Source organism: Leucopleurus acutus (genome assembly GCF_964270905.1).
Source record: "Leucopleurus acutus genome assembly, chromosome: 7".
Lineage (NCBI taxonomy): Eukaryota > Metazoa > Chordata > Mammalia > Artiodactyla > Delphinidae > Leucopleurus > Leucopleurus acutus.
In genome coordinates, this window is record NC_139150.1 from 6350399 (window position 1) to 6371970 (window position 21572).

Consider the following 21572-nt stretch of genomic DNA (forward strand, 5'->3'; position numbering starts at 1 on the left):
CTGTAAAGAACTCAAATTGTGATGAACAGATCTGTGCTAAAGTTTACAGGAGGGGCTCAAGGCATTCATGTAGGTTGCCTACGTGAGAGCGGTCATGAATATGACTGTACCTGTTTCCCCCAGAGTTTTGTCTTGCTACTTCTTTCCTTAAAAGTCTTTTTCCCCGTAGGGACAATTTCTTTAAAAGCTTAATTAATGCTTGTTCACAAAGAAGTATCAACTTCGAGTTAATCTGAAGAATAAGATTTTTTAAGTCTAGTTAAGAAATTTTTAACACCCTCTCCCCTCCCAATTTCAAATCAAAGGACACTTTCTTTGGTACTTTGACATATTTTTGGATCCTACTACCAATTGCCTAAACTTTAGGGTTGATAACAGCTAAGTAAGTGTGCACCGAGCTCTCAAAATACTGCTTTATAGCCAAAAAGCATGTTTCACCTGTTTCTGAAGAACCAATGTTTCTTTTCCTAATTTTGAGATGCCTTTTAATCTGGTTTTGGATCCAGTAATTAGTATAGTTTTGCCAGTCTCCGGGCCTAGCAGAATTGCAGCTGCTGTGTCCTGATAATTAACAGGAAATCCATAGCAAGGAGTAAGTACACCTCAGTAGTTGAGACAGTTGGCTATCTATTTCCTAAAGGTAACTTGTAAGAGCAGCAGCTTCTGTTAACTCCCCAGATGCTATAGAACCCCTGTGGGTAGGGCTCTGAGTTCGATAGAAAGTCCCAGAAGACACCTTCTGCAGAGCAAGAGGTGCATGCAGTCCACAGGTGGGAGAGAGCATCATGATTCCACCTCCAGCCAGGCGCTGAAAGGCTCCCTGGAGGTTGGTTCTTAGAGCATCTTCCAGTCCTTTGTTCCCATTTACCAGTTTGAGACTTTGCCTTAATACCTTTAGGAAATGCCAGTGTTCGTATTTATTAGATCTCCTTAAGATAAAAATATTACTGGGATGTTGTGGAACTAATTGCTTTCCCAATGCTTTTAGTCTGTGTGAAACTTTCCATGGGAAATTTGGTGAACAAAAGGCTATGTGATTATTTCCATCTTTTATCATCATGCTATTTCACCGACCGCAAACTTACATTAGTTTATACTCAGGCTGATGTGACCAATCCAGAACAGTAAACGGAAACCCTCCTTTTCTATCTTTATACTTTGCTCTGGCAACGTGGCAGCTAAAGAAAGGTTTTGGTCGATCAGCCCCTCTTGGGAACTTTGGCACAGAACCGCTGCAAATCATTTTCACAAAGTGCCAGGTGAATTGATGTATGTTAATTCAGTGTAATGGACAAGTTCCTCTTCTTCTCATGTGTTGTTGTTTCTCTCTCTCTCTCTCTCTCTCTCTCTCTCTCGCTCTCTTTTTTTTTCCCTGTTACCCCTTCAATTTTTACACGAAGCTTTCTCTCAAGCTGGTAAGCACAATTCCTCCATGCATGTCCTGAATCTAATCAGGTTTTTTGGTGTATGTTTTGTGGGTGCCGTGCCATTGTGCAACAAATCTTCAGAGTCAACTGTTGATTTGTGTTTCTCTTGTGTGTGCTTTTGTTGGTGTTTCTTTATTAGACCTCTGGAATACAAAGGTCCAGAGTCTAACAGAGGTGACTGTAATCTTTTCAAGTTGCTAAGAAAATTAACGCTTAACTCATGATTTGGTTTTCTTTACCACTGGAGTCTTAAGAGGATGACAGATGTTGATAAACTTTATTTAAATATGAACATAAACATGAATATTAGATATGAGGGAGTTTATGTATTGGATCATTCGGAATAAATGCAAATATAATCGTTGAAAATTGCTCCTCCCCAGGAGCCACAGAAGCAGATGAAAAATGCTGGGGACCTGAGGGAGACATGCAGGAATGATGCCGGGCTCCACCTCAGGTCTCAGGCACCTTCGAGAATTGGAGGTCACGAAATCTTTAAGTTGCTACATAAATACATGGGTGCCTTGTGCATAGCTGATTTAAGAAATCAAAGACGATTTTATGGACAATGAAAAGAGCCTCCTAAGCCTTTCTAAAATGATTTCTTTAGTGTTCGGTGTTGTTTCTACTTTTAATTCCATAGCCCTGGTAAATAGTCAAACTAATCATTAAATCTATTAAAAGAAACTCTTAACCCCATAACCCATTACTGTACTTCAAATATGTGTAAGTTACGTAATAGTCTCCAACACCACAGCTGAGAATATCCTAAAATTATGGACAGTGATGAACTGTGACACTTCAACCAGGGATAAGACCAGCATTTTATGCGCTGCTGTTGAGAAAGTATGACAATATTTTATGGTTATCCTTATACATACTTTTATACATGTTTCAGTACATACATAAACATATATATACATAATTTTTCAACCTGACTCAGTATTTGGCGACTGTTCCAGCCCTAAGGAAAAGGAATATTTTATTAAATTAAACATTTCTTAGACGGCAGAATAAAATCCCGAGAAGAGTTCTACAAGAAGGAAAGATCTTAAATGAACATCAGTCATTAGCAGCAGTATGAATTTGGGAGAAATTGGATCCATAAACTGGGAGTCTCTCGGATGCCAGGGTTTCTTTTTTGCCCTTTATTTGTTCTTTTGCTCACATGCTAGCAGCTAAAGATAACATTCTCGGGCAGTCTTTCTGTTTGAGATAAATCATTTTACCAACCTTGTATTGAACTGCTGCTTGATGCCCTTACTTTGAAGCTAATAGAGAAGTTACACACAGATGGCTTGGGTGTAAAAATAATAAAACTCAAGAAGCAGCTCGTGCCATTGCCCAGGAGCAAGTGTTTGATTCCAGTAGCAGGTGAAACGAGATCCTCTTAGAGCCACAGCCATTAAAAATATACGTAATTTGGCCCCTTTTCCAAACCCTGGTACAGCCAGTATCCTAGGGGCCCCTCCAGAGAGTTCAGAAAATCTATTCTGCCTCGAAGGTAGAAATAAAAATTCCTCTGTGGCAAAATGAATCATAGGTGAGAGTATTGTTCGAAAGAATTCAAGCTTCAAAAGGTGAATAGGACAAAATGAACCTTTGAAGGTACTTTCCAGAAACCTCGAGTTTCTTTGGATCTAGAAGCAGCTGTTGACCTGAATCTCCAATGGTAACATGAAGTTTGTTTGAGGCATAGTTACTGGGATTGGTTTTTAAATAACAACACAGAAATATAGACTATCTATTGAAAGGGACCTAACTGGTCAGTTAGACTAACTCCTGATCAAGCGAAAGGGATCATTTATTATTTAATTGCTTTCGTTTCTGTAGATGATCAGGGTTGCGTTTGTTGTTGTTGTTGTTTGGGCCATCTATTTATAAGTCATAAGTTAGAGTGTCGTTTACTACAGATTTCTTTGCACCTGTTTATCTAGTGCAAACCTTACACCTGTTCACAGTCTAGACCTATGTGGTACAATGTGGTATCCACTCACCACAGGTAACTTAATTAAATTTAACTTAATTTAAATGAAAAGGAACTAAAATTTTAAAATTCAGTTCCACAGTTGTACTGGGCACCCTTCAAGGGCTCAACAGCCATATGCGGCTACTATATTGGACGGTGCAGATGTGAGAACATTTCCATCACTGAGAAAGTTCTTTTGGGTCTCATAGCACATAGCGAGGCTCAATAAATATGTATGAGTGAACACTGACTGCTTACTAGGTTTGCTGACCTCTGCAGCAGTGTATCTCACGCTGTGTTTTGTCGCATTCTAGCATTAAAACAAAAATGAAAACAAAACCAAAATCTCTGTTCTAGAAAACATGCTGATCTCTTTTAAGTCAATTCAGCATGAGAACAAAGTACTGAGCTTTCAGGCTCAGTGATTGAGTTGAGAAAATTGAAAAGCACTTAATTAAGGTTTCAAGTGTTATAGCACAATAGTTTATGGAAAAGGAAAAACGAGTCTGCTTTATTTTTATATTGAAGATTACTTGGCTTCATCTTAGTTTTAGAAGCAAGTTGAACTTCCTTGGTTTGGCATTAGGGAATAATCACTTCTGTTTTGCTTTTCACTCACACACACACACACACACACACACACACGCACACAAGTCTTTGAGACTATTAGCTGAAAGGTCTTTGGTGGCCTTAGTGGTGAGCTATTTGCTGAATCACAAACTTCCAGCCCAGCAGCCTGGCATTTTCTCATAAGCAGCCTAGGAACTTCAGTCACAAGCCCCCGTGTAAGCTGCTTGGCAAACTCAAGCTAATTTTGCAATTACATTATCCGGGTCCCTTCTTTTCCACCCACTCCCAGGCAAGCCTGTCTTGCCTTTGTTTAATTGGTTCTAAAGCAAAATCTCTTTTCTAAATTCCCTGGCTTATCCCTGGCTATTGATAAATTTCTCTTTCTTTATGAAAATAGCCTCATTTAAGGAAAAGCACTTGATGGCCACAGCTTAGCTACAGCTTCTGACATGTAAGCGTAGGTAGGAGTCTAGAAACTCACGGTTGATATTTTCTACTTAAATCACATGCACAGAGGAGAGAGAGCAATTTTTTTGAACGGGAATCAAGGTATCAAAGTACACGTCTTCTGATGAATTAGAAACAGCTGAGGCTGATTTCATACACTGTGGGTTGTTGGGTTTGAATCTGGGGCTGGGGGCGGTGTTCTCTATGAATTCTCTGAGATGATCCTAACGATGATGAAAAAGAACCGACCAGATTTTTAGAGGCAGCAGAGGCAAGAAGAGTGCATGGCAGGGAGGTCGGGGGGGATTGTTTTTTCTTAATGTCCCTTTTACCCACATTCTCTGAGGAACTAGACGTCCCATCTGTCACTTCACGGGGATGGAAACTTTCGGCCTCAGCCTGTGTGAGGAGACGGGAAGGAATACTCAGGCTGGGTGGGGTGGCGGAAGCAATGCCATCGAAATGCAGCAGTTGGCGGGGGCACTTATCACTGTTTTATGTGAAGAAACAAACCTAAAGCTTCAGTGTTGCCACCGACACTGACACTAAAGTGCAGAATCAGTCTCCAAATTTGTTTTTCATTGATCCTCTCTGGAGTCAAAAGTATATCTTCCTGTCTCGGTGCTCCCTGCCTTGTCAGAGGTGTCTGGGCCGGCATGAAAACGGTGTGCGGGCCTTTTGCAGTTTGCATGCACTGATTTTTGCATCTCAGCTGGGTGTCGTGGGAAAGAGCTTAATCTAGTTCATGAAAACACATGCAGACGTCTGCATTGCCCTGTTGTCTGGGGACTCTTTCCCGCAGGCTTCCCTCGGTGTCTTTTTGTCAAGGAGTGCCGTGAGGTTTCTATTTCTTTTTGCATCTGCAGGGTGCGACTCCAGAAGATTTCAGCAACCTCCCACCTGAACAGAGAAGGAAAAAGCTACAACAGAAAGTCGATGAATTAAATAAAGAAATTCAAAAGGAGATGGATCAAAGGTAGAGTGGATCAATATGACTTATTAAGACATTTGAGTTCGGTTTGGAAAGATGGGAGGCCCTACATCAGATTTTAATCCAAGTGATTATTTTAGCCGCGTGTTTGGTTGTAGTCTACTGGATTGCTTTAGTAAAGACAGGGAGGGTTCTTTTAACAAATAGGTATTATTCTGAGTTTGGACAACAAAATACACATGACTATCTTCTTCATTTTTGTATGTGTTCACTTACTTTAGTAATGCCACATTTACCATGCTATCACCATGGAATGTAAATTCAGGTTAGACAAGAAAATTTCACAAGTACAGCAAAGCATTCTGTAGCATACCGAAGTTTGTATAATGTCTGACCAAACCAGTTTGCTCATAAATCACTTCCATTATAGGTGATCTATTTAGTTTAATATTTATGATTCTTATAGAGAAAATAAACATACTATGCACATTTTAAAAAGTGTTTTTCATTTACCTTTGCATTAGCACTTAAAAAACACATTTCTGTTTCAAAATGCATATTAGCCATAAAAAGGAACAAAATTGGAACAACATTGGAACAAAAGGAACAACATCTCATTTGTAGAGATGTGGATGGACCTAGAGACTGTCATACAGAGTGAAGTAAGCCAGAAAGAGAAAAACAGATATCGTATATTAACACATATGTGTGGAATCTAGAAAAATGGTACAGATGAACCCATCTGTAGGGCAGGAATAGAGACGTAGATATAGAGAACAGCCATGTGGACACGGGGAGGGGGAAACGGGAGGATGGGACGAATTGGGAGATTAGGTTTGACATAAATACACTACCATGTGTAAACTAGATAGCTAGTGGGAACCTGCTGTGTAGCACAGGGAGCTCAGCTTGGTGCTCTGTGATGACCTAGATGCGGGGGCAGGGGGGAGGTCCACGAGGGAGGGGATATATGTACACATATAGCTGATTCACTTCATTGTACAGTAGAAACTAACACAACACTGTAAAGCAATTTTACTCCAATAAAAAAAATATTCTAATATAACAGCAGCAAAATATAGCCCTGCAATTACAAAAGTGCTAAACGGGGATCTACAATTATTTTCTTTTTTTTTAATTAATTAATTACTTTCTTTATGGCTGCGTTGGGTCTTCATTGCTGCGTGTGGTTTTTCTCTAGTTGTGGCGAGCAGGGGCTACTCTTCGTCACTGTGCGCGGCCTTCTCATTGCGGTGGCTTCTCTTTGTTGTGGAGCACGGGCTCTAGGCACACGGGCTTCAGTACTTGTGGCACACGGGCTTAGTTGCTCTGCGGCATGTGGGATCTTCCCAGACCGGGGATCGAACCCATGTCCCCTGCATTGGCAGGCAGATTCTTAACCACTGCACCACCAGGGAAGTCCCTTAAGTTATCTTCATATTTACAACTATGATTCTGAAATAAATACTATTCCTAAGCAGCTCTGTTATCAGCTTTTTAGGTTTGGTTTAAAACCATACACATAATTGCTAGGAGGCTTATAATGTATTCCGTTCCTGAAAGCGTTCCTCAAAAGCCAACCGGCCCTCAAAACAGTACTCAGTCCACAAGGCAGTCAGAAAGAGTTAAATTAACTGGGGTAAATAAGAGTCCTACGTTACATCAAAAGCATATGATATTCTGCAGCAACTAACTGGGAGCGTTTCAGGATTGACTGGCGTGTTGTCCTCTTTAGAACTAATTTCATCAGAAGAGTTTAAGAAGGTGGACATTGGGGACTTCCCTGGTGGTCCAGTGGTAAAGAATCCACCTTACAATGCAGGGGACCGCGGGTTCAATCCCTGGTCGGGGAACTAAGATCCCACATGCCGCGGGGCAACTAAGCCTACGCGCCACAACTACTGAGCTTGCGCGCCTCAGCGAGAGAGCCTGCATGCCACGAACTACAGAGCCCACGCACCCTGGAGACTGTGCGCCACAACTAGCGAAGAGAAAACCCGCACTCCACAACTAGAGAAGAGAAAACCCACGCGCCACAACTAGAGAGAAGCCCGCACGTCACAACGAAGATCCCCCAGGCCGCAACTAAGACCTGACACAGTCAAAAATAAATAAAATAAATAAATTAATGATAAATAAATCTTAAAAAAAAATAAGGTGGACATTGTACCACTACCAAGTGCATTTAAAAGTGACATGTTTCCTCTGTGCTAATTTGACACCCCTGAATGACCTAGCTAGGGAACTAGTCACGGTAACTTGGTCACCAGGCAAACCAAGCCTGCAAGAAAGGACACCAGTGTTCAAATTACCATGTTATCGTCTGACCCAGTTTATTTTCAACATAAACATACAATCTCAATACGAGATGTCTAACTAAAGCAAGCACCGCCAACAAGACCAAGACAGCTTCTCCTGTTCCAAGGTTTAGGTTTCGCCCAGAATTCTCGGTACGTGGAATAGCCCACACCAAGAGCCATTGCTCCCATAACAAAGCCTTGGGCTGCCACGCGCACGTGGATCAAATAAACAGACATTTTAGTATCTCCCCTGCTCTTCAATCTATATAATCCATATGCAACGATTGCTGCAAAAACCTGCCATTCCAGTGGGGACAAATGGTGCCTCTCTAGCTTTCTGGATAGAGAGGCACATGTAGTGATTGAAGAATCTTCAGACAATGACAAGACATCTCAGGCTCCAACTGGCTTCAAAAAGATTTTCTGGTGGTTTTTGTTTGTTTGTTTTTGTTTAGTTTGGCCGTACCACGTGGCTTGTAGGATCTTAGTTCCCTGACCAGGGATTGAACCCGGGCTGTGGCAGTGAAAGCCCGGAATCCTAACCACTAGGCCACCAGGGAACTCCTGTTTTCTCTCTATCATGAGTGTAGAGGTGAAGTTTTTGTACAAATGAGGAAGAGCAAAGTGGCATGACCCCCACCCTATCCCTTGCCCCATGTCGGAGCTTTGGATACAAAATGTACTTGTCTTTCTATTTGAGGGTAAGTAAAAATCAGCCTTCCTATAGATTCTCATGTCTTCTTGTCTTTTTATAGAGTGTGTTGATGGTATCTAGAAAACAAGTCACAGTATGTCTTATACACATCACCAGCCATTAGAGGTGTAAATATTTGCTTGTTCTTGACAAGCACCTGCCCATCTGCCCCGGCTCCCACTGGGAGAGTCCCCTGGTTTCTGAGCTGTTCTATAAGTTTGATCCTAGGGATGGTAGGTTGGTACATACGCAAAAAAAGAAAAGAAAAAATTAGGAAAAGATTCAATATCTCTTCCCATTTGCACTTCCTTCCCACATTTATAACGAATAATACCTTCACATCATTTACAGGATACTTGCTAATAATCCTGATTGAAAAGCCACTTTAGGGAACTATACTCAATATTTTATAATAACCTATAAGGGAAAAGAATCTGGAAAGAAAAAGATATGTGTATGTATAACTGAATCACTTTGCTGTACACCTGAAACTAACACAACATTGTCAATCAACTGTACTCCAGTTAAAAAAAAGAAAAAGGAAAAGAACAGCCACTTTTTATTCTCTCACCTTCTGTATTCTCACTGACGGAATTAAGTGAATCATCGTTAATGGCGATTTGAACTTAAAAGATAACTTGAGATTTTGTGCTCTATGTAAGTAGGCCAAATTGTAGTCCTAAATAAATATAGTTATATTGAAGCTGGGGTTAAAACTTGGTTGTGCAAAAAATAAACAAACTTGGTAAGGCAGTCAGTTTAAGTACATGCAAAAGAAAAGTGGGTTTTGATTTTTTTTCTAATCTCTGGGAGAGCAACTCCTGAAAAATAGATCGTTTTATAAATATTGTTGCAGTATGTTAAAAAGAGGAACACAGATGATCAACTTTGTTCTAGTTTTATATTAAAAATAGACTTTATGAAATAAAAATTTTTTGTACTTTTTATAAATAGAAGTCTTTGTATGTTTTATAACATCTGGGACCAAATATAAAAGGGTTTCTAAATGTATTATAAACCTCCTGCTGTTTACTAAGTGAGCACTTATATTTTGCACAGGAGTAACAAGTTATGACTCAAATATCTGAAATGACATTTTATAGGTTGTTGACAGACTGTCTCTAATTGTTTGATATCATTCAGAAAAGTTTCTCTGTCACTTGGGTTGTGGCTGTGGAACTTGGTTAACGTTTGAAACCCAAGAGCAGTGCTTGCTGGTAATAAGGCCAATCACGTTCAACCATTCACTTCACCTCTGTTTATCGAGCATTTACTGTGTACAAGGAAATATTCTAGGTATAGCAATGAGGATAAAGCTATGAACAAAACATCAAAAACATCTGTTCTCATGCAACTTACATTTTGTGCAGGAGGAACAGAAAATAAAAGGTTTTGAGCAGAGATGGCATGATCTGGAAAAGGCTGGATTTTTGTTTGTTTTCAGTTTTGTTTTTTTTTAATAATCCAAAAAGGCAAGAAAGGAGAGAAAAAATATTAATATATAGAATAGGCAGGACAAATCAAAAGCACAAAATAGAGTGGAAGATTTAAAATACCAAGCACACTGGACACCCCAGATTCCAATCTGGTTCCACCTGTTTCTTTTGCAAACTTTGGACAAGATTCTTAACCTCTTAGCACCTCGGTTTCCTCACCTTGAAAAGGGAGTTAATATGCCTGTCTATGAGGATTAAGTGTGTCAGGGTATGTCACGTGCTGAGGACAGTGCCTGGCATATTGTGTTTGTAAAATAAAATGAATCAGTATGTTAAATGTGAACAGACTACATGTTCCAACCAAGAGATTTTCAGACTGGACAAAAAACTAAAACCCACATGTATGCTAGTTACAAAAGACACGTCCAACTCATAAAGTGCAGAAAGGTTGAAAGCAAAGACTGGAAAAAGATGGGGCTTCCCTGGTGGCGCAGTGGTTAAGAATCCGCCTGCCAATGCAGGGGTCAGGGGTTCGAGCCCTGGTCTGGGAAGGTCCCACATGCCGCAGAGCAACTAAGCCCGTGAGCCGCAACTACTGAGCCCACATGCCACAACAACTGAAGCCCGCATGCCTATAGTCCGTGCTCCGCACAAGAGAAGCCACCGCAATGAGAAGCCTGCGCGCAACGACCAAGACCCAGTGCAGCCAAAAATTAATTAATTAATTAATTATTTTAAAAAAAAAAGAATGAATAGGACAGACCATGCAGGTACCGACCAGAAGGAAAACTGGTGTGAGAACACTGACTTTCAGGCCAAAAAACACCCCAAACTATTCAGCTCAAAAGGATCAACTTCATAAAATAAATGATTCAAATAACAAATGGCTCAATTCAGCAAGAAGAGATACAATTTTAAATCTGTAGAACCATACTAGCATCACCTCAAAATATAGAAAAGGTTATGCTGTTGACCTTCTGACATAAGTACAAGAAATACAAGCACATCATTACAGTGGGAGATTGGTCACGCACTTTTCTCGGTAATTGATAGAATAGATTAGCAGAGAGTCAGGATAGAGGATTTGAACAAAATTGACCTAATACACAGGTATCCAATAACTGCATGCTACACATTCTTTTCAAGCACACATAGAACATTTCCAAAAATTGGGCATATCCTGGTTTTATAAAATGAATCTCAACAAACATCAAAGGATAGACATCATTCAAAGTACGTTCTCTGAAGGCTGCAATTAAGCTGGATATCAATAACAAAAATTTAGAAATTAAGAAATGTGGGGCTTCCCTGGTGGCGCAGTGGTTGAGAGTCTGCCTGCCGATGCAGGGGACACGGGTTCGTGCCCCGGTCCGGGAAGATCCCACATGCCGCGGAGTGGCTGGGCCCGTGAGCCATGACCGCTGAGTCTGCGTGTCCGGAGCCTGTGCTCCGCAACCGGAGAGGCCACAACAGTGAGAGGCCCGCATACCAAAAAAAAAGAAAGAAATGTGGCTCTCAACTAACAGCATTGTAAAACAACTGTACCCCCTTAAAAAATAAAATAAAATAAAATAAAATGCGGCTCTCCGCAGGGCTCAGTTACAGCAAGAAGCCTGCGCAGTCAAGTTAGAAAGGCTCCCCACCCTTCTTATCATTCTGGCATGAAGTCAGGAAGAATCCTGTTAAGTTGGTTTAGCAGGAATCGTTCCATTCACCTTTGATTTTCCATCCACTGAGTCCCTCATTCTGCTTATTGGCTAAAAGTCCCCAGCTGTCTTTACTGTATTAGGAATTGAGCCCAGCTCTAAACTGAGGTGTCTTTTCCCCGATTGCAATTGTTTTTTGATTTTTTTTAAAAATAAAACCTGTTTTTACTGCTTAAAAAAAAAAAGAAAGAAATGTGGCTCTAAGTAACACATAGATTAAGGAAGAAGTCATCATAGATACTAGAAAATATATGAAACAGAACTGAACCTTAACCTTCACGTACATTCTCCATCTCCGTTTCGGGGATGTCACTAAAGCCATGCTTATACAAGGAAATTTAAAGCTTCCAATACATATTAGAAACAAAGAAGGCTGCAAATCAATGAGCTAAGCATCCCTCTTAAGAAGTTAGAAAAAGAGTAGCAAATTGAACCAAAGAAAACAGAAGAAAGGGAACGATAAAGGAAACTATCAATTAATGAAATAGAATCACACATTCAACAGAGAGGATGAACAGAGCCAAAAGCTGGTTCCTTGAAATGATTAACAAAATTGAAAAACCTGCAGAGATTGATTAGGCGAGACCTGGATGAGAGGAATGGGAGATAGTGGTTTTAAACAACTCTTCTGAGAAGTTTTGCTGAGAAATAGGGTACTGGAGGTATAGGCCATGAAGGCGAGAGAAGACTTGTGTACATGTGGATGCCCTTGCAGTCTGTTTGTTGTAGGGACATTGATTCATGTAACAAATACTTAGTGAGATCTGTAGTGCACCAGGCGCGGTCCGGTCACTGGGGCTTTATCATGGTCATAAAGGGCTTGAGCCCAGAGAGCTCCTCGGAGAGCTGCCGTTCTAGGCGGGAGAGACAGACGATAAACAGGCATCATAACAAGTCATATAATGTTGGGAAGAGATACATGCAGCGGAAATAAAAGAAAGTAGAGCGAGGTCGGTGGGCTGGGAGGGCAAGTGGGTGGAGGGCTCCCGTGGAGACCTGGTCTTAGGGAAGAACAGAGGGTTCATTGTGCCCACCAAGGGGCAATACGGGCTCAGAGGCAAGGGGGCAGGTGGAGGGGTGGTGAGGACTTGTGGAAATTCTCTTCCACTTATTTCTGTATTTTTGATTAAACTATTTCCCGTGACTCAAAATACAGTTTGTGTTGTTGGTCTTATGCTGGGTGATTGGTGCAGAGTTTCTTTTGCTGAAGCTCATTAAAGTTAGCCCCTCACCCTCGGCAGGAAGCCATTTGCTCTAAATTTAACTCGAATGCTCCTGAAGTGCCCTGAAGCCAGGGTTCCAGTTAGCAGAGCTCTCTGGTCCTAGAAACGACCTTCAGAGGGCTGCTATGGGCGGGCGGCCTTCCAGACAGGATTGCAGGAGGGGTGTGGGATCTTGCAGTGTGTAGGTTTAAGGCTCTGTTGCCCACCTGTCACGGATCCCGACTGTGGGTTCCGTTTCTTAAATAGTTGAAATCGTTGAAATCGAACTGTTTAACTTAATCCTTAGAATTCCCAAAGCAATGACCTGCGCTTCTTCATGAGGTAAACATTGCAGCCCACGAGACCCGTGGTTTGCATGCAAAACACGTACATGGAAATATTGGGGGTTTGTCTCTTGTTACGTAGGGCAAAGTGATGTGCAGGATTAATTTACGTTTCTCACTCGCTAAAGACAAGAGGGAGATTTCGTTCCGAAAAGGCAACTGGAATTTAAATATGGGTCTCTGGATCATACAGACCTTGGTAGCAGAATCCTTATAGAGACGTTTTAGAAGGGAGGCTGACCCAGTATCCCCCTCCAATCCACACCGCGGTGCAGTCTCGCCACGCCCTCATTCCTGTAGTTTTCATGGCGGTGGGAGAATATGACTGGCTGACGACAGCATTAACCTTTACCACGTTCTGCCCCTTCTTTTCAGAGATGCCATCACAAAAATGAAAGATGTCTACCTAAAGAATCCGCAAATGGGAGACCCCGCCAGTTTGGATCACAAATTAGCAGAAGTCAGCCAAAATATAGAAAAACTGAGACTGGAGGCCCAGAAATTTGAGGTAGGAAGAAGCTGTTGTGGAAAAGCTTTGTTGGAAAAAAAAGAAATAGAAGTGGGTGTAGGGGGTCACGAGACGCATATGGTTGTAAATCGCCATTGTTTCTTTCCCCGCGAGAGATGCAGCTGGAAAAATCAGGTGTCTCACGAGTTATGATAAAAGGAAAAAGACACTGTCATCCACTGGGTGTTCAGCTTTTCAGCATATCCTATTTTAATGGTGTCCCTTAAAAGGGACGCTATTTAAGGTTAGATTTGTATACAGTGTTCGTTGTATTTTTTTTTTTTTTTGTATACAGTGTTCATTTGTATACAGTGTTCGTTGTTTTTTTTTTGTATACAGTGTTCGTTGTTGTTTTTTTTTTCATCTAAGTGTTTCACTTAAGTTGTTCTACTTCATCTCCTGTTGACAGTGGGTATAACTGGGAATATACGGTCATCCATCATCTCAGTGAATCCAAAAGACAATTTTTAAAAAGCCATTGATATTTTAATTTTCTTGTAATGTCCTTGCCTGGCTTTGGTATCGGTGTAAAAGTTTTCAAAATATACTCTGGATGCAAATTCCTTTCCAGATCTAGGACTTACAAATATTTTCTCCCATTCTGTGGACTGTTGTTTTACTCTCTTCAAGGTGTCCTTTGAAACACAAAAGTTTTATTTATGTTTTTGCTTTTTTGGCCATGCCACATGGCTTGCAGGATCTCGGTTCCCCGACCAGGGATTGAACCCGGGCCACGGCAGTTAAAGTACCGAGTCCTAACCACTGGACCGCCAGGGAAGTCCCCAAAAGTCTTAATTTTGATGGAATCAATTTTTGTTTTCTTCTATCACTTGTGCTTATGGTTTCATAGCTAAGTTACCAGTGCCTAATCCAAGATCACAAACATTTATGCTTATGTTTTCTTCTAAGTTTTATAGTTTTAGCTTTTACATTTAGGTCTACGGTTCGTTTTGAGTTAATTTTTGTATATGGTTAAAGGTAGAGGTCCACCTTCATTCTTTTTTATGTTGTCCCGGCACCATTTGTTGAAAAGGCCTTTTCCTCCTTGAATTGTCTTGGCCCCTTTGTCGCGAATCAATTGATCATAAATACAAGGGTTTACTTCTGGGGGGCGGGGAGCTGTTCTTTCAAAGGATCCATTATCAAAAGATGATATATGTGAAAACCAATAGGAAACACACATAAGAAATGAGGAAGAAACACAAATAATAAATCTTTTAAGGAGGGAGTGGGGCACTCAAAAGCTGTGGGCAGGGCTTCCCTGGTGGCGCAGTGGTTGAGAGTTCGCCTGCCGATGCAGGGGACATAGGTTCGTGTCCCGGTCCGGGAAGATCCCACATGCCGTAGAGTGGCTGGGCCCATGAGCCACGGCCGCTGAGCCTGCGCGACCGGAGCCTGTGCTCCGCAACGGGAGAGGCCACAACAGTGAGAGGCCCACGTACCGCAAAAAAAAAATGTGGGCAGAAGGCTTCTTTTTCCCCTCGAAATGTAAAGACTACAAAGCCTGGAAAAATAAATTAGTAACTGAGCGTTCCAACCAGAATAGATTATCTCTAGCAATAAAAGGTCAAATATGGCTGTTTTCATTCTTTCTAGAATGTCAATAAGGTATTAGCATTTGAGATTTTAGAACCTAGAAATGTCCTTTTCTGATCATTTTGATTCTTTTGCCTCTTACACTATTTCCAATGTTGCTGAAGATACTTTGATCTACTTTGATTTCCTACGTATGAGTTTTCTTCACTGTTTAAAAAAAGAAAAACGTTACACTCCTTAACAAAAATGGGAAGTGTGGCTTTCAAACTGAGTCATGGCTTAAGTGTGGCAGGAACCCTCATGTTTCCCAGTGTGACCTCATGGTCACAGAATTTCTGGAACCAGAAGGAACTAGAAATGACTTAACCAAAATCACACAGCTGCTTAAAAAGCCCAGGAGTATAACGGAGGCCAGTGTCTTTCTGCCCCATTATGAGCAGTGGCTACATATGTTTGCCTGTACTTCTCCAACTTCGCCTTTGAGTACATTTATACAGTCAAGGCACACAGACTGGAGACTCTGCCCCCACGGGGTCCTTCTCCAGTCTGCTTCAGTGACCAACGAGCAGCCCCGATTTGGGGCCTGAAGCCTGCACGGTCAGGCCCTCAGCTGAGCTCAGACCATTCTTTCCTGCCTTCTGTTTGCAGGCCTGGCTGGCCGAGGTTGAAGGCAGACTCCCAGCACGCAGCGAACAGGCCCGTCGGCACAGCGGCATGTACGACGTGCAGAACCCCCCCGCCGTCAACAGCTGTGCACAGGATCGGGAGAGGTACAGTATCTGTGCGGAGCCTGCTCTTTTTGACTTCGTATTTTTTTCTCAATTCTGGAATCAGAGCCGAGCACAAGGTACTTGTTAGAGCCCAAGCGTCTGTGACGATTGGCCTGTGATGTTTCCCACGGTGCAGGTGTCTAAGTCCCCGTGGATGGTGCCCGAGCCTGCGGGGTGACTGAAGATGGTCCTAGTTACCACAATCGGGGGATGGGGACGGGGGCGGGTTGCAAGCACTTTGCTCTCGCGGGGGCTGAATTCAAGCCCTCGCTGGGGTCAGTGGCTATAGTTGCTGTGTGTTTTGCTTTCTTGAGCAGCCCGGATGGCAGTTACACGGAGGACCAGAGTCAGGAGAGTGAGGTCAAGGTGCTGGCCACGGATTTCGACGATGAGTTTGATGATGAGGAATCCCTCCCCGCCATAGGGACGTGTAAAGCTCTCTACACGTTCGAAGGTAACACCGCGTCTCACCTAATTCCCCCCACTTCTCGTGAACTGTCTGAGTCACTCTTCTCTTTCTGTGATCAGGCTTTCTTTTGAAGTCATCCAGAACTTTCCCTCATTGCTCTTTTGCTCTACTCGTGGTATCTGTGTTTATGATTATGATCTGGTCGATGGCTGTATATTTTACCTTTGGGTCTGTACATTCGAACAACTTTCAGTGAGCTTAACTGAAGCAGATAGTATGGAATAATGACTATTTCATCCATTCATTCAATATTTATAGAACTTCTGTCCTGTAAAGAGCCCTGAAAGGGTGGCAGGCAGATGGTATGTTCTGGCTTCCACCTTTGGAGGAAATAAAGCAGACACACGTAGAGAGAGGGCCGCCTGCAATATTCACCAGAGGAGGGGTACAGAGTGACGGGGGATTCACGCGAGGATGAGATCACTTCCTTAAGGGGGTTTGGAGAACTCTCCGTGCTGAAGTGTGTCAGAGGCACGGGCACTGCCAAGCGTGGAGCGAGGAAGGTATGGGGTTTGTATGGCTGGCGCTCAGATGTCTTAGGTGGTAAGATGAGGGGGTAGGCAGTGCCAATGGGGGGTATGGGTAACAGAAACATCTGGATTTTATTTGGCAAACGTCGAGAAGCTACTGAAAGTATTTGAGCAGGTTGCTGACACGAGCAGAGCTGTACCTTGAGACATTTACTGTATGTGTCGGATCGGTTAGAAGACAGGGAAATTGGTTAGAAAGACGAGCCTAGCGTTTCCTAAACTGTGAGCCTTGAAACGGCACCTTGCAGGATGCTGGTAAGGGTGATGTGAAAGAAGCAATCAGAGCTCAGATCATCTTCAGAAGCCCTGGGATAAATGAATCTCTTTACCGTAGGACTTTTTGTGTTTTTTTTTTCTTTTGGCCACACCTCACAGCTTGCAGGATCTTAGTTCTCTGACCAGGGATTGAACCTGGGCCCCCTGCAGTGGAAGTACAGAGTCCTAAGCACTGGACCATCAGGGAATTCCCTTTACTCTAGGACTTCTAGAGCCTTTAATAAACTAAATATTCATTATGACAAAATAAGAAAGGGAAGTACCAGGTTAAATGTTCCCGGTTTTACTTCCCGGCCACACCATCCCTCTCCCCGCCGCGCCCACAGTACCGCTATTAACAGCCCCCTAAACAGTCTGCCTTTCAGGACACTGCTTGGGCGAAGGCGGCTAGTCTTTTGAAATTATCTTAGCAAATGGTGTTCGGGGCCTTGATTAAGGAATGGACGCAGAGATGCTGCAGCCAGTATACAAAGAGGGGAGGAAATCACAGATGATCCCTGAAGTTGCATTCCTGGGATGATGGAGATGTCCACTGAAATGGGAAAGTGGGAGGAAAAACAGTGAGTCCGGGTTCACCCCTATCGCGTTCCAGGTGCCCGGGTACCATCAAGGTGGAAACGGGCTTCAGGCAGAAGGCGAAGTGGAACCTTGCCTCAGACGAGAACCAGAACAGGAGAAAGAAAAGTCGGGGTGCTGTGTAAAGAGATGTAATTGACACCGTAGGAGTACCTTCAGGGAAGAGTAGAGAAGCGGACCCAAGATTTCCTCTGCGGAAAATACCTCCTGTTCTGGGAGGGAGGAACGAGAGGGCTCCCAGGAGGAGTTAGAAGAGGGTCCTAGAGAGACGCCAGGTGAGGACCTGCAAGCTTCTGTGTGGGAGGAGATCAGAAGGGTCAGTGCGTCCATCTTTCCCTACACTTGCTTCGTCGTTGCAAAGCTGTGCTCTCAACCCGGATTTGAAAAGAAACCTAAAATACTCTGATATTGCTTTTTCAGGTCAGAACGAAGGAACCATTTCAGTAGCTGAAGGAGAAACACTGTACGTTATAGAGGAAGACAAAGGTGACGGGTGGACCCGCATCCGGAGAAGTGAAGATGAAGAGGGTTATGTCCCCACTTCATACGTCGAAGTCTATTTGGACAAAAATGCCAAAGGTGCTAAGACTTATATTTAATACAACTTAAAAAAAAACCAAAAACACAAAAAACTTTAAAACATTGGAGTTGTTTCTCCCCACAACTATGACTGTTAACAGGCAGTTCTTCAAAAGACTGGATGGGGAGCGTCGCAGTTTCTTTTAGGGACGAGGTGGACTTTCAGGCATCTTACACCTGAATTTCCTGGGCTGGTTTTGACGATAATCACGTTTCACTTGCTAATGACATTTTACCTGGAAAGCTGCCAGCTGCCAATGTACAATTGTGTCCTTTGAAATCTGATAAACATTTCTTCTTGGGCAGCATCTGTAGATAACCAAAAAGTTGCCTTCTAGCTTCTAATCCGTATTTCTGAATCTAAAAGTCCATGCACATCCTAGGGGTGCAGAAGACTTCAGTTCTCTTATTTATATGTAGTGTCTGCCAGAAACTGAACTACCTTAGAATGTTACATTTTGTAACTTCATAAACTGAACTACGCTAGTTTGTTCCATTTTACAGTCATTCACTTCGAAGGAAGTCATCAATGAAGTATAGAATAAGTAAAGAATAAGATTGGTACCAAAAGTGTGTATATTTCCTTCAACATGTTTAAGATAATTGTTAGATCACCGTGTTTTCAGGTTATGTCTATATGATCCTACGCAACCAATTGAAATATGGAAAACTTTGGTCGATCAACCAGTTGATTTTTACATATGACTACTGATCTTCCTTCCTCCTGCCAGTTGACAGAGCTGATCAGATGTGCTAGTGCTGTTTAGATAAACTTACATAAAAACAGCTCACTTCATTCTGTTCTGTTGGAGGTTTTGTGGGAGGTGGAGCTGTATTCCGTTCATACTTGCCCAGGTGGGGCTGTGAATAGACCCTTGTAAGCAACTGCTTCTACACACAGACCCCAGCACGTCACTTTTCAAGGGTTTTTTGGTTTGTTTTTTAATCACTGGCATCTTTAAGACCCAAAGTGTGAATTCACTGAAAACTGTTTTAGAATTTCTAGCTCGTTTTATGGTTCACCATCTTCCAAGAATCTGGGTCACTTGGGGATTTGCATTTTTAAATTGGCAGGATAGGTAGTGAAATTGGTGACATGCCCAATGGCTGTGCTCATTTCTAGAATCTTCCCTGAGATCACAGAGAACCAGCTAAAAGTGAGTCAGAATAAAGGTATGGGGTTGAGATTCTCTTTTTATTTGGCTTTGAAAATTATTTATTCATGTCCTTCCTACTCTTAAACAGGATATTAGCTCCTTGCTTCTACACTGTGGGCTCCTTTTAGAATGTCAGATCAATTTAAAGCTGATTTTAAAACTGACAGCAGCATATCAGGGGTCTAGGAGCTGGCAGGAGCTATGGGCGACTGCTGCAGAGTCTAGCAGAGAGCTCGCTTACATTTCCCGACGGCCGCCAAGATGGAATTTAGTAACCTTTACTTAATGACTGTCTGATTTTTGTTTTGTTTTGTTTTTTTGAGGTACGCGGGCCTCTCACTGCTGTGGCCTCTCTCGTTGCGGAGCACAGGCTCCGGACGCGCAGGCTCAGCGGCCGTGGCTCACGGGCCTAGCTGCTCCGTGGCATGTGGGATCCTCCCGGACCAGGGCACGAACCCGTGTCCCCGGCATCGGCAGGCGGACTCCCAACCACTGCACCACCAGGGAAGCCGTGACTGTCTGATTTTTAAAACATTTTTTATTTTGAAATAATTATAGATTCTCAGGAAGTTGCAAAGATAAAGCAGAGAGATCCCCTACATCCAGCTTCCCCCAGTGGTTGCATCTGACACAACTGTGGTCCAATATCAAAAGCGGGAAACCGGCCCTGGCCAGCCTGATTTTTTTTTCAATATAATTTTGTAATTCAGATTTCTTTTGCTTTATTATACCTTTGCTGCCGTAATATTGATAAAGCCACTGACCCTGAGCCCAGACCTCTCAGGAGAGTCATTTCAGTTCTTCCTTTTAACTACTGCAGCAAGAAAATCAGCTGACCGTGGGGACTGAACGGGCAGTAGGTGGTCACAGCTTTGGGCAGGTAACCAAGTGAATCCCTAAGATATTAAAACCTAACCTTTCTATCCTGCGATGAACTCATTTCCAGACTGTGAATTATTGGAGACAGCAAACCAAGCACTGAAAAATGAGGCAGGATAACATTAGTCTTCTAAAAGCCTGACTTGAAAAGTACGGCATTCCACGAAGTTGGCTGGTGGTGTTTCTTTTGTTTTCCCCTCCTCCTCTTTACAGTTGTGCAAATCTGATTCAGGAAAGAGCTCAGCTGGCTTTCGGGGATGGGAGGGGCGATTTGGGCACATAAACGATGATCATTATTTTAGGCTCAGTACCTTTACCAGATGAATCTATGTACTAGCGACTCAACGGTGAAAGAGATCTTGTAGTTTCAGGTCCATCTAGTCAATGCGCAGAGGATTAGCAGAAGTCTTGATTCCCAGAGAATCACAAATTTCCATTTCCACCCGAAGTATACTTTGTGTTCTTCCAACAGTTATCTGTTAAAATAAAAGTAGCAAAGTCTCAGCTTGTGTATAAAGTTTTCTCCTTTTGTTTAGAGATACACTTAGAGGTTAATAATGTATGTCGAAGCCTTCCTCCCCTGCCTTGTTTATAACTCCGTTCCGCCTGCTCCATAAACGCTGCCCTCTCATTAAGCCCGTCCCAGGTGGGCGGGGCTGCTGCTTTCCGATGCCCGTAACTCAGAAGGAGTTGTTTTATTGTCAGTAATGCCAGAGCACTTTTGTGTGTGTGTGGTGTCTACCATGTGACTATTTAATAATTGCCAAAGTAGTTAGACTAGAGTAAGTTCCAACTGGTCAACTGAATTGTGACTGTCCTCTCTGATGGTTTTGTTTTTGTTTTTTTAAATTGCTCTCTGTGAAATATATCCATAACCGCCCCCTGCCCCAATAGATTTGTATATACTGCAATAGAAAAACTAAAAGGATTACTTGAATTCGTTGTTTTAATGTTTTACTCTTCTTTGTGTTTGTTTTATTGGTGATTCTGATGCCTAATGACCTTTTTGTTTTTGTAACCGCTGGGGGAGCCGGAAGGACGGTTACAGTGGTAGCTAGGTCCCCTGCCAGCTGATCCACACTTGAGTTTATTGTAGACACTTGGGTTCTGAGTAAGTTCTGTTTGAATATGGCCAACATGACTGTTTCTCTCTCTCCTTATCTTACAAGAAAAGAATCTGTCTGGCTCCTTTTAGTTGTACCCTCGTATCTGCCTCTCTAATAAACGTTATATTTTTCTCAGTGTTGTGTATTTTAAATGATTTTT

General features: G+C 42.5%; 1 protein-coding gene across 5 annotated transcripts in view; it reads left to right on the plus strand.

The window, feature by feature from the left end:
• The window catches only part of FNBP1 (formin binding protein 1), a 141038-nt gene that overhangs the window by 116062 nt on the left and 3404 nt on the right, over window positions 1–21572 (plus strand). For 4 of the 5 annotated variants that reach the window (XM_082843487.1, XM_082843490.1, XM_082843491.1 and 1 more), the window contains 5 exons: window positions 5280–5389; window positions 13402–13534; window positions 15719–15840; window positions 16158–16294; window positions 18112–19927. In XM_082843487.1, coding sequence (XP_082699613.1) covers window positions 5280–5389; window positions 13402–13534; window positions 15719–15840; window positions 16158–16294; window positions 18112–18290 — 681 coding nt within the window. In that variant the 3' untranslated portion in view covers window positions 18291–19927. Of the gene's footprint in view, window positions 1–5279; window positions 5390–13401; window positions 13535–15718; window positions 15841–16157; window positions 16295–18111; window positions 19928–21572 lie in introns of those variants that run through there. The other variant, XM_082843488.1, reaches the window with a different exon arrangement.